The 19,096-nt window shown below is 45.8% G+C and overlaps 1 protein-coding gene across 3 annotated transcripts in view; it reads right to left on the reverse strand.

The window, feature by feature from the left end:
* The window catches only part of LOC144819829 (uncharacterized), a 254,736-nt gene that overhangs the window by 158,892 nt on the left and 76,748 nt on the right, over window positions 1–19,096 (reverse strand). For all 3 annotated transcript variants that reach the window (XM_078677556.1, XM_078677555.1, XM_078677554.1), the window contains 2 exons: window positions 17,323–17,433; window positions 7,121–7,234 (listed from right to left, as the gene is read on the reverse strand). In XM_078677556.1, the coding sequence (XP_078533682.1) occupies window positions 7,121–7,234; window positions 17,323–17,433 (225 nt within the window). The remainder of the gene's footprint in view (window positions 1–7,120; window positions 7,235–17,322; window positions 17,434–19,096) is intronic.

Here is a 19,096-nt window from a genome sequence, read left to right on the forward strand (position 1 = left end):
CTCTTCAATGTTGTCATTTGAGTGCCTTATATTCATCCTTGTATTGAACACCTCTGCCTTACACCCCCACCACCAACCCTTACCCTTACCCACCCCCACCCCTTCTCCCAGAGCCCCTCCCCCCACCCTCCCCCACAGTAGGAGGCACAGGAACAGTCAGTTCCTGAAACGTATGGATGCTGTGTCACCGGCCCAAAGCATCCTGACGGAGAGAAAAAGAAAGAAGAGAAGAGAGAGGAAAAAAAAAAAGAAAGAAAAAGATGGAACAAAAAAGTAGTCCTACATAATTAAACACCTATTAAACCATACGATTCTAAACTTTCAACCTAGCATTCTCAAACTACACATTAGTTCTTTCAAAAAGAGAAGAGAAGTGTTCTTCCACTAATATAATTTGTTCATAAAGAATCCAAATATTCCTTGGCTTTGATAGTAGATATAAAGTACTTTACTTGGCCTTTATATATAGTCTTCAATTTAGCTGGACCTTGCAGAAACACTGACACATCTTTCTTTTGGAAATCAGGAATCAATTGCCTTAACTGCCACCGTTGAGTCACCGTGGCCTGACAATAATCTGGTCGCACAAAAAACTGACACCCCAATCCATCCGCTTTCTTATCAGGTCTTGCATTTAAGTAGATAGCTTCACGAGCAAGAAAGTTATTGAAAGACACCAAAATGGCCCTGGGATAGTTTTCTTGGCCTTGACGCGGTTTCCTCACTGTAAAGGGAAATCTATGTGCACGCTGTATTTCCCGTGACCAGTCCCATTCTGTTAGCTCAGGAAAAGCGTCATTTAATAGATTAATGACGAACCGCCTCGGGTCAGACCCTTCTTTATTTTCAGGGACCCCCAGAAAGCGCAGGTTACTTCTACGGGCCTGATTCTCCAAACTTGATAGCTTATCAGATAAATCCCCCTTTTGAGCTTTAAAGTCAACCACTTCTTGTCTTTGGGCTATGGATTCTTCCTCCAAAACAGATATCCTAGCTTCTGCCTCAGTGACCCTGTCAGCGGTCTCTGAACATAACTTAATCGCACGACGCACTGCATTTTTTACTTTTGCACAGGTCATCTGTGTACGTTACTCTCGCCGTATCCTGGCGTGTCATTCACGGTGACACGCACACCATGGGTTGATTTTCAGCTTTCTTCAGCATGCCTTACTACTGTAACACGCACACCTGGAATACTGCATCTTTTCCGTAATACAGTGTGTCTCAACACAAGGACACGCACATCTTGGATTCTCTCCCTGCATTGCGTGCCATCACGGTGACATGCACATCTCTCCGGCTCCTTAATTTTCTTATCTCTGCTAAAATTGCATGTACCCTTCCTCAGTGACACTCACACTTTCTAATTTTTTTTTTAATCCAGCAACTAATTGTCTACTTTTCATCACTTTTGAGTGTTTTATTATGATGGCTGCTGCTAGCATGTCCCAACCTGCACCATTTTTTAATGAATTTGGTGAACCCAGCGTCACATGGAAGGAGAGGGAAAATATTTTTGAGTCATACCTTATAGCACTTGGTGGAGAAAAATGTAGGTCATTAAGGAAAAGGGCATCCTATTACACAGTTTGGGTCCCCATGGTAGGGAAATATTTGAGTCATTACCAGAACCTGATGTCAGTGATACCAAAGAGAAGGATGATAAGGATGCCCACAAAACTACCTTGTTGAAACTGCCTATTCACTTTGGTGATAAAGTAAACATAGTACTGGAAAAGCACAAATTCTTTAGCCAATCTTAAGGTAGACAAGAAAGTGCTTCCACTTATGTGGCGGCACTCAGAGGACTCAGTAAATTATGTGTAATCCATGACTTAAACAATTCCCTAATCAGGGACCAACTGGTACGTGTACAAATAATAACAAAATTCAAGAGAAGTTGTTGCAAAAACATCCAAAACTTCACGAGGCCATAGAAATAGCCAAATCCATAGAGCACCCAGCCATCTGTCTAAAGGAAATGAAATCTTCTGTTTCCAACGACAAAAGTGTCAGAAATTACTAATTTAGAATCAGAGCCTGAAGTTTGCAGAATAAAGAATGACAATTGGCGCTCCCAAACAGGAGAGCAGAAAATGTTAAATGTAAATGCTCCCGTTGTGGGAGCAACAATCATTTAGCCAATAGTCCCAACTGTCAAGCCAAATCAGTCATTTGCAGAAAATGCAACAATAGGGGCCATTAGGAAGAGTTTGCAAGAGTTTTCCTAAGAAAAACTGGGAAAATGTTGCTCCTGATGAGAAACCTCAAGTTAAGAAAATTATATGTCAAGTAAACGATATTAGTAATGACAATCATCAAAGGTATCCTGAAAGCAACGTATCCATTGATGGTAAAATGGTTACAATGTTTGCAGACTCATGCTCTCCGTTTACTCGTTAACTATTCTGACTTTAAATCCATTTTAGGTGAGGAAGAAAATAAGTTATGTACAGTAGACATCTCACCCAGTGGATACAATAAGGACCCAATGCCTATGAAAAAGCAAGCACAAGGAGATGATGGACGGAGTGTTGAAACTTTTCAAAAACTCACCCACAGTCACAGATCTGGGTTGAATCCATCATCATTCTTTAGCTCACTTTGCCACCCCAGTTCAGACACAGCTATATGCAAATCAGTCTTGACCCTGTGCCTCATGGGAACAGTCCAGCCCGAACTGCCAAACCATATCTTACCTGGACCGGAACAAGCATCCTGGGACCAGTTTCGGGCTAACAGCCCTCATCAGCCAGGCTAGTTTGAAGCCAGTGGCAAATTGAGCAAGGGACCCACGTCTGGGCATACACTGCCAACACAGGGCGAACAAAGCAAACACAAGGAGATGATGGACGGAGTATCCAGACGTGGGTCTCGTGCTCTCCATGCCACTGGAGTCAAGCTATCCTGGCTGATGAGGGCTGAAAGCCCGAAACCGGACCTAGGATGCTTGTTTGCAGTCCAGGGAGGACCAGGCCTGGCAGTTTGGGCTGGACTGTTCCCATTGGGCGCGGGGTCAAGACTGATTTGCGTATGGCTGGGTCCAAACTGGAATGGCATGGTGAGCAAAAAAATGTTGGATTTAGGCCCAGATCTCTGACCTGGGGTTAATGTATGACATTGCTCTGCCTTCTGTCCATCTATTGTTCTTTCTGCATTTGTTACCCTAAAGGGGACGGGTATGCCCAGGCGTGGGACCCGCGCTCTCCATGCCACTGGAGTCAAGCTATCCTGGCTTGTAAGGGCTGAAAGTCCAAAACTGGTCCTAGGATGCTTGTTTCCAGTCCAGGGAGGACCTGGCCTGGCAGTTCGGGCTGGACTGTTCCCATTGGGCGCAGGGTCAAGACTGATTTGCATATGGCTGGGTCCAAACTGGAATGGCATGGTGAGCAAAGAAATGATGGATTTAGGGCCCAGATCTCTGTACTGGGGTGAATGTATGACATTGTTCTGCATTCTGTCCATCAATTGTTCTTTTTCCATAACCATGAAAGGCATGATTAAGTCTCTCATATCCTTTAAGGGTCACTCTACAGTGGGAAAAGTCTATGTTGTAGAAGAAAGATCTAACTTACTAGGATGACAACATCAGAGAAAACTGGGCCGCAAACTGGATCCCAACAATCCAGAAGAGGTTTTAGCCATAAAACTTTCAAGCAACAGCGAACACATTACTAATTAATTTTCGGAAGTTTTTTCGGAAGATTTAGGTATTGCAAAAGATTTTCAGCCCATTTTCCCCAAATGTTTTCGCTTTTCACCCCCCTAATTTAGGATGTCTCCCTCATGGTAAAGAAAGTTGTATAGGCCATGTGTGGTATGAGATGCCCTGTGTAATGTGAAAATGTGACGCAATGGTGTGTGCACTTATTTTTCACCCATTGTAGAAATGCGCCCTGGTGAAATGCTGCATTTAAAATGCTTGCCATGGCTATGTGTTGTGCCACCTGACTGCAGTAGGTTGGCGGTCTAGATGTTCGGTACCCAGCCTTCCCTGCTTTTGAAGGGAAAGCCTGGTATCCAGGGTGCTCTACTCCTCCCCGGAGCCAGTTTAAACTAGTTCCTAAGAGAATTCTAGAAGCTGCTGGCACTGTCTGGTAGGTGGGGTGCGGGGCATATAAATAAGGGGGCTGTGCCACCATGTGCTGAGACAGAGCAGGGACAGGAACGTGAGGGAACCTGCTGCCAGGGGATACCACCACTTGGGCCTGTGTGCTAGACCCTGCACCCTACTAGAACTCCTCTGCTGTCCCCAGGGCTAGGGGAAGCCCCACTGCAGGAGTTCAGGCTGCTGTCTGGGAGAAGGGCCACGCTACAGTGGAGGATGGCGAAAGCCTACCGCCCGGTTTTGATTAGTTCCCACTAACTGCTGATCTGGCCCAGTAGTGTCTGCTGCTCTGTACCCTGGCCCCTGAAGAGGAAAGGAGTGCCATCCTAGGTCCCTGAGGCTGGTGGGACCTGGCCCACGCGAGCGCTACATCTAAAAGCGCTTGAAGAGGAGAGAGCTATATTGGGGCTGGATTGGACCACCCCAGGAGGTGAGGAGCATTACCCTGGGGCCCCAGGGGCTTGCTGTTGGGGTGTCTAACCTCGAAGCGCTGTCATTCCCAAGCGCTGCGGAGCCGGAAGAGGCTGCTCCTGTGCCCACCACGTGCTATGGACCCAAGCGCTGTGCCCCTGTGAAGTGCTATATATATCGGACTCACCGCCGCATCCCAGGTCTAATCTGCATGCCCCTTGTAGTCCTGCTGTCTAGCGCTGTGTTGCCTGGGAGCACTGTGCTGCAGAAGAGCTGTGTGGCCCAAAAAGGAACTGACTGCCTGGAAAGCGCTGCGGGTGACTATTCCGCATGTTTACGCCCTACTGCCCATCTAAATACAAGCGGGTGCCTACCCCGCGTGTGGCTCGATTAATTAACCCCACGTGTTTGCGTCCTACTGCCCATCTAAATACTGTGGGTGCCTACCCCGCTGTATGCATAGTTAATGAGCGGGTGCCCACCCCGCGGATTGCCACCAAATCCCCACCGCGGCCGAGCCGCCACAGGAAGAACTTGGTTTATTTAACCTCGCCGCGGGAGCCAACCCCGTGTACTGGCGGTGCTTTATTAACGGCTGTGGGTGCCCACCCCGCAGGCTAAGATTGCCCGAATCACCGCCGCAGCCCGCGAGAACTGCCGACTTCCGTATCCCAGTGGGAGCCTATCCCGCGTTATCACTGCCAACGTGCATGTGTGCTGCGTGTTATTCTTCACCCAGAGCGGGTGCAGACCCTGCCCGTCAGAATTGTCCAGGATCACCGCCGCTGCCGGGAGCGCTGCGAGCCCTGTCCGGCCTCCCCGGTGATGAAAGAAGAACGTCATCGGGGCGGGGCCAGAACCCGGAAGACGCTGCGCCTGCAGGCTACAGCCTCCACTCGAGCCCCGGGTCCCAGGAGGGGGCCCGGGTGAGGCCAAGTGAGGCATTGTCAGTGGCAGGGGCTCTCGTGAGCAGGGAAGAGCCCTGCCTGCTGAGTGCATGAGGAAGCCGGAAGCAAGAGGCGACGTTGCGGGGCCCCCGTAGTGTCGAGGGAGCCCCGTGGAGGGGAAAGGTCTGATGAGCGCCTCGCGGGGCCCCCAGGTGGAAGGGGGAGCCCTGCAGCTTTCACGGAGTCCCTTAGTGCCCGCAAGAGAACAGCGGGAGAGGGACTGCGACTGTGTGTAGGGTTGAGACTTTGACCATGCTGAAGGCCCCGGGAGAGGGGCTTCCACTTTGCCAGAATAGACTGGGCTTTACATCCCTGCCCCGCTGGACAGTGGGCAGTGACAACCATTGGGGCCACGCAGTGTTGAGACTTGGGAGGCCCAGAGGGAGGGGGACACCTATAGGGTGCTCCGTTTGATCCTAGGTGTCGCCTCGTTGACGCCCTGCCTAATCTGTGGATACTTCATGCTCACGATTTGTGGAACCTGAGGCAGATACTGATTACCCATGTTAATGTTAATGGTTTATGCCCCCTACCACAGTGATATTGAGCTCATGGTGAGGCTTCCTGTCGTGAGTATACTTATGGCCGTGCCCAGGTGCATATATATGTATATTGGCATATGCTGTGTCCTTTATCCCCCCCCCCCCTTAGTTACATGAAAGTGGTATCTCCCTTCTGTCTCTGGGAGGCTACCTTAGTATGTTCAGATGTGGCAGTTGCTGCACTGATGGTGGAGAGAGGAGACCGGTAATAAAGAGTTCAACTTACTTGCTTGGAAAAGCGTCTTCTTATCAGATACCAGCACCCAACTAGCCATTTTTAGGGAAAATGCGGATGCCAGGTTGATTTGCCCAATGCTTGAATAACACAGCAGACTGGCATTACCATATTTTGCGGCCTAATGTCCAGCAAATGAGAAAAAATACATTACCACCACTTGCAGTACATTGGCCATCGAGAAACTAGACTAGAAAATATGCACTACAAATAAAGAAGTGTGAAGGCCACACCTTGCAAGGCGCATTCCCTCATGATCCAGTTGCTTCCCTGTCCAATGTCCAGTCTGGGCCTCTCTCATTGATTCTGAACCATTAAATGAAGAGGTGGAGAGGGAGAGGTGTGACACAGCGGCCAGAGCGGCTGACTCTGGAGCCCAGGGCTCAAGGATCGATCCTCAGCGGCAGCTCGGCTCAGCATCATGTGGCTCTGGGCAATAGCTCACGTAATCTCCCTGACGGCACCCAGGGCCATGAAACCTTGAAGGGTGATATGTTCGCGTTTTACAAAAATTGATTATTATTACTGTTATAATCGTTCGCGTTTTACAAAAATTGATTATTATTACTGTTATAATCTTTCACCTTTAGAGGATTCTATAGTTATATCTCCTTTCATGTATTTTTGCTATCAGGTTTCTTCGGACATTTATGCACTACTCAATATACACACATAGCACACTTCAGCCAACACTGACAGTACACAACCAGCACCAAAACATCTACTAAAAGCAGAATAGGCACAGTCTGACATCTGAGCAGTTGCTTTGGCCTTCTTCAATAGCACGCAGCCTACTCTGCTCACAAACCTACATGTCCTTACTGAGCCATTTCTGTGCAATCTGACTGTAGAAAACCCCAGAGTATTTATAACTTACCTAAACGTGGATGATCGTTTCTGTCTGTTTCTGTTGAACCACATTCATCCTTGAATCCTGGCTCCAACTCTTGCACCATCCTTAGGTTGTTGTTGGAATTGAGTGTTTGGTATCCTAGCAGACAAATTAGGTGCATATATTTAAATGATAGTTCTTGCTTTCAGAAACTTGAAAATAGAACTTATTTGAAAAACTATTTGTAAAAAGCATCAGATTAACAAGTTTAAAAAAGTAGTGCCTCCTTTGTAAAGCTATTTGCAATTGTTAAATCTGATTAACACAAATCAATGTCTGGAATTATGGGTGCAAGGTGTTCAAAAACCCTTACCTAACATTTGAAAAACCTTCTACTCACACATAATATTAGCCAATAAAGGTGTAATATTTTGCATATGCACATTCCACATAAATGGTGGGGAGTGGCATTCCATGGCAAAGCCCACAAACTTGAGACTTGAGAACCTTCAATTTTTCTTTTTTATACAAATAAGTATTTATTTTGTAAAAAGAAGCTAATAAGTCATAATGGGAAAAAAAATCACCTGAAATAATTCCTTGGTCAGCCATGCCAGTGCCTTTATTGCCTCCTCCTAGATCAGCTTGAAGTATATTACGTACTTCATACGCACTTCATGCCCTGTTTCTAGTATGACAGAGAGAACTCAGATGCCCGTTTCCCTCCTATCCTTCACCCCTTCGACCTCCATACCTCCACAAGCTTCTTTGAGCAGCCGCTGCTGTTGTACATCACTTTCTCAGCCACCACGCACCAATCCATGTTTTCACTTGAATGTTCTCTCAAAGTCCAGTGTTGGTCGTGAACCCCATAGTCTGGTGGTCTCCCTTCGCCCTATCAACTCAATGTCACAATGGTTTTTGACATATTTTGGAGGGGTGTGCTCATCCTAGATGCAAAATAATGCTGACTTGGGGCCATATGTAGGAAGCTTAATACCGGTCGGTAACGGCCAAAAATCGGTATATTTGCCGTTACCGACCGGTATTTAGCTTTTTCTAATGTAGGTGGCATGATTTTAGGATTCGGTAAAATTTACCGAATTTTGACCTACATACTATTTACCGATTCTTAAATACCGAATCGGTAAAATTCGGTATTTAAGAATCGGTAAATAGAGATTACCTACATATGGCCCATGGTGTTTAGGTTGAAAGTAATTCCAGTTACCTTCATCAGGCAGGGCCCAAACATTGCTCCTAAAGGTTCCCATTGAGGGCATTCCCCATTTGTGTTCAAAGAGGTCCCACCTCTCACCTATCAAACACTCTCCTGTTCTAATTCTATCAAAGAGATCAGTTGTGTGTGCGTTTAATATATATGGTACAGTATTTTCAGTTGGTCCAGTCTGAACCCTGTAATGATTGCCACTTCCTAGGGGAGGCTACATGCCTTCCCCCAGCCTGCATTATCCATGCACTGATATATTTTTCTGATACATGTCTTAGCTTCCAAAATCTATTGTAGATAAAATTATATATGTATCATTTGCACATTGTTTCAATTTAGTTTAAATGATTTGATATACGATCCACAACGTTAATCCACCCTCTCAGGCTTTCCTCTTTAGAGAGATTTTGCTAATGAGTATGTTTTCAGTGGCTACTCAGGACGTCACTGACCACATGGTGTGGATGTGTCCTATTAATAACTTGTAAAGACGTAGCGTGATCATGTGATCGAGGCCACGGGCGTGGCCTAAACGCATCATGATGGACAGCATTTATTGATAAATAAACTTGAATTATTTTGGAACCAGCAAAATATCGTAGTACGTTCCTGTTTCGAGTTCTACTGCACCAGCATTGTTGGAGATATATACACACACACACATATTACCTTGTGGCGGTTGCCACTTTGTAGTTATAGTTAGGTCAGCTATTCCATAGAAAAATAGTTTTTGTGTTACTAATAACGTTGGCACAGTTCGGCTAATCTTTCCGAAACATTCCAAAAGGTACTACTTTAGTTTGTGCATGGAAATTTGCGGGGAGATCTGTCAAGCAGGGGCCGAGTAAAAATCGGGGTACAAAAACACGAAATACCCATGTATTTTCCACAGACTTCTTTAAGGCAAGCTACTGCAGAAACAGCTGAACGGAATTACACCAAATTTGGCAGGAAGCTAGATCTTGGTCCACAGATTGTGCTTTTTGTGGTTTCATGTAAATCCATTCAGTTGTAGCCTTTAAGAAAATATGGGTAAAAAGAATTGTATATCTGGATAGTTGGCTCCTCAAGAGTCTTGAGAGACTCTAGCGGGAGCACCAAATCAAAAATAGAGTTCTGATTGGCACAGGGAGCATTATTTCCCTTGGGCCATCTCGCTCCCGCAGGAGTCAGACTCCTGTGGGAACGAGCGCTCTGATTGACAGCCAGCAACATAATAACAATTTTGCTGGCAGCCATTACATGACTTGGAGACTTAGGGCCAGATGTAGGTAAAACTTATTTACCGATTCTTAATTACCGAATTTTACCGATTCGGTAATTAAGAATCGGTAAATAAGAAGTGGGGGTATGTAGGAACATCCAGATGTTCCATTTACCGAATCGTTAAGAATCGGTATTTACCGATTCGGTAAATACCGACCGGTAATGCTCCATTCATTCCTATGGGCTTTGAAGCCCATAGGAATGAATGGGGCATTACTGGTCGGTATTTACCGATCGGTAAATACCGATTTTTGGCAAGGGTGCAGGGGGTGTCACTTTGACACCCTCTAGCACCCCCAAAAAAGGTTCGGGGGCCATATGGCAGGCATACCTGCCCTAAGGGCAGGTCTGCCTGTCATATGGCACAGGTGTGCATGCACACATGTGCATGCACACCTGAATCGGTATTTCACCATCAAATTGAATTTGATGGTAAAATACCGATTTCTTAGGCCTTGTGGGACTCAGAAGAGTCCCACCTACATATCAATTTTACCGATTCTGTAAAAATACCGGTCGGTAAATTTACCGACCGGTATATTTACAGATTCGGTAAAATTACCGATTTGCCCAGTTTACCTGCCCCTACATCTCGGTAGCCAAATACCGGTCGGTAACGGCCGAATTCGGCCGTTACCGACCGGTATTTGGCTACCTACATCTGGCCCTTAGTCCCCTTTTAAAAATATAAGGGGCAGGGTAGGGATACCCTGACCCCCTAGGCCCAATGGGGGGGCCCAGGGGGGGACACCCGGGCAAAAAACAAAACAAAAATCTGCAAAAAATCCGATGGGACTCACTCAGGATTAAAAATATGGTAGCTGTTCGCATTTACTAAGTTTGTGCCTTGGGCAGCCCCCCGGGGTTGTATTTATATAGGGGAGGGGTGTTGCGTGGCCCCCTCCCCAAGCCATAAAAGGCCAGAGGAGCTTGGGCCATAATCATGAAGAAACAGGAGGGGGTCGCCCAGCTCCCTCCCCGAGCCTCCAGAGGCCCCAGTGAGCCACAACTGGTGCCAGGATTACTTTATGTGGGGTGGGGGGCAAGCGACCCCCTTCCTGACCCTCCAGAGCTGGAGAGCTAACCCCCGAAGAGCTGACACCCATGGTCGAGAATACTCAAAATGCAGAGGGAGCCGCGTGGTCCCCTCCCCAAGTCATTAGAGCCACTGAGGATCCACCCCTTTGCTAACTACTAAGGCAATTGAGGAAACTCTCACCTATCCTCTCCTTCTCCACCATGCGAACGGTGGGAACAGCAATGATCTTGTCGCAGCTAGACTATGGCAATGCGCTTTACATTTGGCTACTGGATACTCTGCTAAGCAAGCTGCTAGTGGTAATGAATGACGCAGCCAGGTTGATTTTCAAACTTCCCAGATATACAAGGGCTGCCCCCTACTGCAAAAACTCCATTGGCTTCCTATCAAGCAAAGGACCAAATTCAAGGTACTTTGTATCGCCCACAATGCTCAACATGGACAAGCCCCAAGTTACATCAAAGAGCGCCTTGTGAAGTATGACCCAAGCCGCTCTCTAAGATCTTCCGCAGGAAACCAACTATCCTGCCCGCGGTTCAACCGCACCAAAAAAGGAGGGCACGTCTTCTCCGTCTGTATTCCACAATTATGGAATAGACTCCCGTCACATCTTCGATATGAGAAGGCCCTCCTACCATTTAGGAAGAATTTGAAGACCCTCCTCTTCAGTGAAGCCTGGGCTTAATTCCATTCAGTTAGGGGCCATACTCACCTGGGGGGACTGTAGCTTCCCTCTCATAGCGTTCAGAGACCTGCCGGTATTAAGCGCTTTATAAATTACAATTAACAAAAGCAACTACTTTAAGGGAGGGCAGCACACTATTGGCCCCATGGACCCCATACCCTGGTATGTCCTGGGAAGCCCACTCCCGGGACATACCTCTTTCACTGCCTGCACCAGCATGGAGAGGGAAACCCGTGTTTGCTATCACTTTGTGGGAGCATTTTCAAAACACTCACTAAGCAGGTGCAAACACAGAGTCTGCTCCCAGTGGGCGGGCGCTTTGAAAAATGCACTGAAGCGGGCAGGGAAACCGATCAAAATATTGCTCCCGCCTGGAGGAACCAGCATCAGTTGAGGCTCCCGGGCAGCCTCCAACAAAGGTATGGTGGGTGCTCCCAGTGAGGACCCACCTTCATTGATGTGGTCCCAGGGGATGGGGTCCCTGGGGCGAATAACTGCTTGGGGAGGGGCCACGCGACTTTCCTCCCCTTTATTTGAAATAGGGGGTCCCCAAGACCTAGCATGTTTTGGAAGGGGGCAACGTGGCCCTGGGGAATGGGGTCCCTAGGGCCTAATAAGGGTCGGGGAGGGCTGGCCATGCAGCCACTCTCCCGTTTATTAAAAAAAGGTGCTGGGGATGGGGTCCCCAGGGGCTATTAAGGCCCAGAGAGGTGCGGGTATGCAGCCACCCTCCCTTTTAAAATAAATATGGCTCTGGGGAATGGGGTCTCCAAGGCCTAATGAAGCATAGACTGGATTGGCGTAGAAGAGAGTGGTACAGGAGAGTGGAGTGACGTGGAGTAGTACAGTTGTGGGCGTAAGTAACTTAACAAGGAACCAAACTTGAAATCAACGAGGAACATAAATGGGATGAATGGCTGGAAGGCAACATAAACAGGCATGGGGCAGAGAGCGTCATGAAGGTGTAAAAGTGTTGTTAGTGTGGCATTTTTACATTATAACAATTTAATTCAACTTACATAAAAAGTAATGCATGAGTAAGCCAAAAGATGCAGGAATAGATAAACAATGTCCACACATTTGATTGAAAACAGAACAAATGGAGAAAAAAGCAGGAGAACTGAAAACAGAGAAAATGTCCTGAAAGGAGTACCTCAATCACAGCCGGATCAGCAAAAGGACACCGATTAGGTTGAATCAGTCTGTGCTTGGTCCATGCTCCTCAGAAAGAAAGCGACGCCTGGCATGCGCTGGCTAATTAAGAGTCAGCAATAAAGTCAAAGAATGGTAAACAATGGGCAGGCTCCAAACCCTTTATTTTAAACAATATCCCAAGGTGCTTCTAATTGAAGATGTTGTAAGTGAAGAGTAAAACGATACAGAGACCCTAATATTATAAAGAAATGTGTTGTTTGCAATGCAACCTAACCTAATATATCATCCTCAGAAGGATGAGGGACTGAGCTGGCGTCAAGAGCAATGTCAACAAACTTTGTGTGTTGCAAAGAGATCTTTTTCCGTGTGTAAAAGTGGAAATGTAATTTTTTTATTTTACATTTAAAAGTGGGTAATAAAGCTAGAGGATGGGGGTGTCACACATCTAAGGATTGGAGCATTTGAAAGGATGCATCGCCAAAGTAGTTTGAATAATGTGGATGGAGTTTCAATCAGTCTTAAATAGCGTTAAAAGAAAGGTAACATAAGCAAAATGTTTTTTTAATAAAAAAAGAAATGCAAATCATTGTGAAAATGTGAGGGTGCTTTAATGCGGGCAGTGATGCTTTTGGTATAGGTGAAGTGAAGGGCAGTTGCAGTGCGACCTATGAGTATGAGCCCTCTTTATTTTTCAAGTAAAGCAGCGGATTTAGAAACAACCTTTTCTTGATTCCACAAGCAGCAATTGCAGGCTTGCAAGGGCAATGAGTGAGGGTTTAGCTACAGGTGTTTATTGAAAAAACAGTTGTAGTTGTCATTTGTGCAACAAGACCAGTTGCATCCGGGACGCGAGTATGATGGGCACACTGGTTCTGATCATATTACAACCAAACCATTGGTTCTGTAATGGCATGTCCTTGATTCCACGAACAGCAAGGGCACGCTAACTAAGGCAGTAATTCCAGGAGTAAAATGTGTGAAATGCAAAATAAGTAAAATGTGGAGACTGGGGTACAAAACGAAAAGATGGGCAGTCGTGTGAAGGTAGAAAGACCAGAGTGGTGCAGGAAGGAGGGAGCATTATGGAGCACATGGAGATGTACATTGCAGGCGCGGCAGACACAGGTAAGAGAGGTGGGGTGGGTTGTGTGGGGAGTTATCAGATGACAGGATAGGTAAAATAAATAAATAAAACCACTTATCTTGCGCTCGCCACATTGGCAATGCGGTGAGTGCGAGGTAAGTGGTTTAATTTATTTATTTAATTGTACCTATCCCTTTGTCTGTCGACTCCCCCGCCACCCTGCCCCACCGATTTGACCTATGCCGGCCGTGCCTGTGCCATTTGATAAGATAATCAAACTGTTTACGAAATTTGACAGTACTGTGTAAAAGCAGCTAATTCATATATGTGATCATATTTGTTAGTTCCATTATACCCTACCTTACCTTCATGTAAAGCGCTCGGATACCCACTAGGGTCATGTTTACGCTAACGCTATACAAAACTTTAGATATAAAATAAAATAAATAAAAAACACACTTTGCAAAATTTCAAACAGAGAGTGCACCAAGGAAAGAAAACCCACAGGCAAGAAAAACAAATTGTAATACCTGTAAATAGAATCATGATTGAAAAACATTAACGTCTGATGAAGGCTGTATAGCGCATTCAAAAGAAAAGCACCCAAGCGGATGACATACACCCCTATGTAGAAAAGAGTGTGTCTGATGTAGCCAACAATTGAAAATCCCTTTAGTGAGGATTAAAAAGATACAGAGATGCTAATGTTCCAATAAAATGTGTGGTGTTTTCAATGCCACCTAACCTAATAAATATATCAACCTCAGAAGGGTGAGGGACTGAGATAGTGCTAAAAGCATTGTAGACAAATATTGGCTGTAGGAAAGGACTGTTTTCCTTGTCTAAAAGTTTTAATGGAATTTTAGTATTTCACATTAAAAATAGAAAAGATTGTCAGATTTTAGTGGACTCTAAACTTTAAAAGATGGTTGCTCACGAAGATTTAATAGTCAACAACTGGATTTATTTTGGGGCTTCATGCAGGCGGGGCCGTATTTGTTATTGATGTAGTAGCCGGAGCAGGTGTAGCAGGGCCTATGAGCATGAAGTGCCCACCGTTACCCTTTCAATTTTATTACAACAGCAGATGATTTGCAGATCTCATTTCCATGCTTCCAAAAGGATCAATGTTAGGCCTGCCACGGCAATGAGTGAGAGAATAGGTAAATGAGTGGGTAAATGGGTCTCACAATCTGTGTGACAGGAGCAGTTGCACCGTGCCCAATGAGTATTAAAAGCTCATTGTTCAATTTTATTTTATAACCAAAACTGAAGATGTGATACAAGCATTTCCTTGTTTTTACATGGAGCAATGCCATGCTTGCCATAGAATTATTGGGGGAATATTTAAATTTGTCAGCAGTGTTTTGCTTTGGTTTCAGGCTCGCTTTGCACAGTAAGTGTCTTTCTTTGTTGCCGTGTACATGTATAACTTTTTTTCTTAACACCCACACTTCTGTGCTCTGTATTGCCTCCTTTTAAAACTGCTAGACATATTGCTATATAATCTATATTAATACATTTCTATATTCATGCTTGGGGCAAGAACATTCTTTCTCGAACTGCGCATCCATTTTTTGTTGTTGTTTTATTTTAAGATTTTTAATAACCACCCTTTCACGTTAATAGCACTTGTGTGCGTTGTGTCTGTTTTAACATATTGCTTTAGCATAAACCTCTGTTTGTTAAGGTCCCTCAATGCACACCAGTGGGCATTTTTGAGAAAGCATGTTGTTGCTGAAAACGTGAACTTTAAAACGTATTACTGCTGATATAAAAGAGATGGCAAAACCCTATAAGCAATAAAAATTATTGTTTTGGATGTACGCAGCTGCATAACATATCATTAGTGTGCACTGCAGGACTTTAACAATCAGGAATCAATGGTAAAGAAGTATGTTGAAAACAGACACAAGCAAAAAGAACAGATGATGGATGGAACATTCGCCCCAAGTCACACATCTTTGTTTAATCCATCATTTCTTTGCTCACTATGCCACCCCAGTTTGGACCCAACCATATGAAAATCAGTCTTGACCCTGCTCCTCATGGGAACAGTCCAGACCGAACTGCCAATGCAGGTCTTCCCTGGACCGGAAACAATCATCCTGGGACCAGTTTTGGGGTTTTACTCCCTCATCAGCCAGGATAGCTTGAATCCAGTGATACAGCGAGCAAGGGACACACGTCTGGGCATACCTTTGCCCACTTAGGGAGAATGTAGCAAACACAACAGCATGATGGACGGAGTGCTGAAACTTTTCAATCATTCACCCCTAGTCAAGAGATCTGGGTCTAATCCATGGTTCTTTTGCTCACCATGCCACCCCAGTTTGGAACCAACCATATGCAAATTAGTTTTGACCCGCCTCCCCAAGGGAACAGTCCAGCCCGAACTGCCTAGGCAGGTCCTCCTTGGACCAGAAACAAGCATCCTGGGATAGACACAGAACACAGGGTTGCTTGTAATGAGAAAGAGTGGTGTTTAAAAGTATTAAAATAAAGCTACAAATGCGGATGCACATTTCTAAAAATAATATTGTTGCTAAAAGCATGAAGATATAAACAGATTAATATAAACGACAAAGCATAAATGTGTGCTTAAGTGAGAAGCAATACAGAGCGCCCAGGGACGTGCGCCTTAATAAAGTTATAATTGTAAATGACAACAAGGTCACTTACTGTGCAAAGCGAGTCTAAAACCAAATAGGCCATTGGTCTGACTGTCACATTACAATGCAGGCCATATGTCGATGTGACTGTCACCGATGTCCTGTCAGTGGTGGTCTCAACTGCACTGTAATCAGGGCCTATGTTTGGAAATGCATATACATAATATAATATTACAAGGCAAAACTCTGTGTGCCAAGCAAAAAGGAAATAAAAGGACTACGTGCAGGGATTTGATTAGTTAAGTGTCTCACTGGCGCAGCAGACCTTAATGCATGTATTTTAGCACACTATGGCACTTATGTATTACAGAATGGGTCACAGACACTGGCATAGCACCTTCTGTAATGCCAAGTTTGTGTGCACACATTTCCCACTTGTAGAATATCTCAGGGGTATTCACTCATTTGCATGTTTCTGCATGTTCTCTGTATGACGAATATGGGCACTTTGGCAAAATTATTTTAGGAGGCACAATAAACCTGAGCTGGGGTTACAGCAAAAACAGGCAGTAAGTCCGTAGTGAAAAACAACGTGTCAGTTTGAAACCACAACTCTGCCTTTCACTCCCCCCCAGTACAGGTGCAAGCTCTCAAAGTTAATGCCTGTGCTAGAGTGCATTGATTTTTGGGTGTGCACTGGTGCTGGCTGGGACTATGCACCTGTTTCAATATGGTGCCTTCATGGACCTGGTAGAACCATGGATTGATAACAGACCTTGAAGAATGATTCATGGCAATGGTTATGAAACGCAACATGGAAAGACTTCCCCATTGTATGATAGTGTGCCTACAGCTGTCTATGGAAAAAACTGAGGCCTAAGAGAGTAAGTATATGAGACTTTTCAACACAGATAAACAGTAGGAAAAGCGAGTCACCATCAAGGGCTGACAAAGGTGACTGTTATGGACAGAGCTACAGGATTATGGAGCAAATGCAAGCACGTGTTCCTTCATATATACAGACAAGACTGACTTTAACATTACTGTGGTTAAGTTAACTGGGATGATTATTAATCCTTGTGACTACATTTTTTGCAGTTAGGTTATATAATGTCATTTCTAATGTGCATTATCTTGTGGAAACAAAATGACAAAATGATAGGTATTTTCCTGACCTGATGTAGGTTCATCTTGACTGAGCCTCGTATATGTGTCAGGAGCATGAGTCTGATATTGGCAGGCTTTTGAGGCTGTATACGCCGCATCTGGCTTAACAATCATCTGTCCTGGGAATCAAAGAGAAAAAACATGATCTGAACTGTTACCGAAAAGATTGTGTCATCCGAATAACAACTTACCTTGCTAATGAGTTCCATTCAGATCAATTGTACGTACATTCATCTTATGTGAATATCCTGAAAATCTTTCACGAGTCCAGTTTGCATATCTCCTTCCATTCAGTGTCATGACGCATGGCCACACAATGTCAGTCTGGCAAACTAATCCGTCAGACTTGGGAACTAATAGGTTCAAATTTGTGTTAGTGAGACCACAAAGACAGATGATCTCTTTAAAGAAGTGATTAAAACAAGACTTCCTGCTAAACAGTAATAGAGTCCGAAAAATCTATTTATTCTTATGTGCCGCAGTCTGTTTTGCACAGGCAAAAAGCTAGACATCAAGATCCAACTCAAGAGTGTGGCAAGGCTTCTATGTGTATTTTTCAATGTTGTATACAATACAGGCTTGGTTCCATACAATTCACCCAACATAACATTGTCTTTGCATCTAAACACTGCATGTGCAAGTGAAAGGCCTAGAAAGCAGGATAACTTGTTTTTGCAGCTCATAAATATGTACTTGGATTGCACTTTTTTTTTTATTCATGTTATAAAAACCAAGAAGGAAAATTTCCAAACTTGGGGGCATGGCCTGGATGGCCAACATGGTCGATGCACCTTAACGGAGCTCCGCACATCCACGCCATTAAACACTTAAATCTGACATTATCCTGCCCAACGTAGCGCATCGGCTGCACTGCCGTGTAGACTGAGGACCCAACGGAGAACCACACTGTATTTTCCCAGACGTGGCTGCATAAGAGCGGGGTTGCGGCCGTGCTGGGTCCTGGCGCCGATCGACGTGTGGCTGATGACTGCCGGTAGCCTCCGCCTCGAGCCCCGTGTGTGCACCAGAGAGGAGGACAGAGTGGATCGCGGCCCTGGAGGTAGGCGGGGGGCACCCTGCGGCACCCTGGCTGGCTACAGGTTGCGACAGCGGCCCAGAAGACGTATGGGCCTGCGGCCGGGAAGGGCCTACCTTTATTGGCGCCTCCAGACAGACTCCTCGAGGCGGCCTCCCTGCCTGTCCCGTGTTTCCCGTGGGACGCGGGTCTCTGCAGTTTGGTGCAGGCAGGCCGTGCTGAGGGACCGGAAGGTCTGCACGGCCTGGAGGCCCGACCTCTGATCCTTAGTGGCCTGCAGCTTGCGGGCGTGGCCTGGACGGCCAGAACGCCTTAGACTTTGAGGCGGCCTACCTTTAACGGGTGCCTCCGGGGGTGAATCCCTTGGCCAGGCTGCCCCCTGTCGGGCCCGCACCTTCCGTGCTGCTGCTGACGGCTGCCTGAACTGGGTGCCCCGCTGGGCGAGACGGCCTGGAGGCCTGACACCAATACCAGGAGATGTTTAGTCATCAATGGAGCGCACACCGCTAGCCCCTCCTCCGGATCGCCCCTCGGGACTCTGGTACTTGTAGTTCTTTAGTGGATCACCCAGGTGGGTGCAAGTCGGTACTTGTAGGACTGATGAATCTCTAGACCCGATACATGTCCCGGGTTTTAGGATATCGCCCGAGACATGTCTCGGGTTTCGGGATAACTTCCCTCATCAGTAGAGAAAGATCGTTAGGGGTGGAAGAGAAGGCCGCCACACAACAGTCAAAGGCCTCGAT

Source organism: Lissotriton helveticus, chromosome 2_1 (genome assembly GCF_964261635.1).
Source record: "Lissotriton helveticus chromosome 2_1, aLisHel1.1, whole genome shotgun sequence".
NCBI lineage: Eukaryota > Metazoa > Chordata > Amphibia > Caudata > Salamandridae > Lissotriton > Lissotriton helveticus.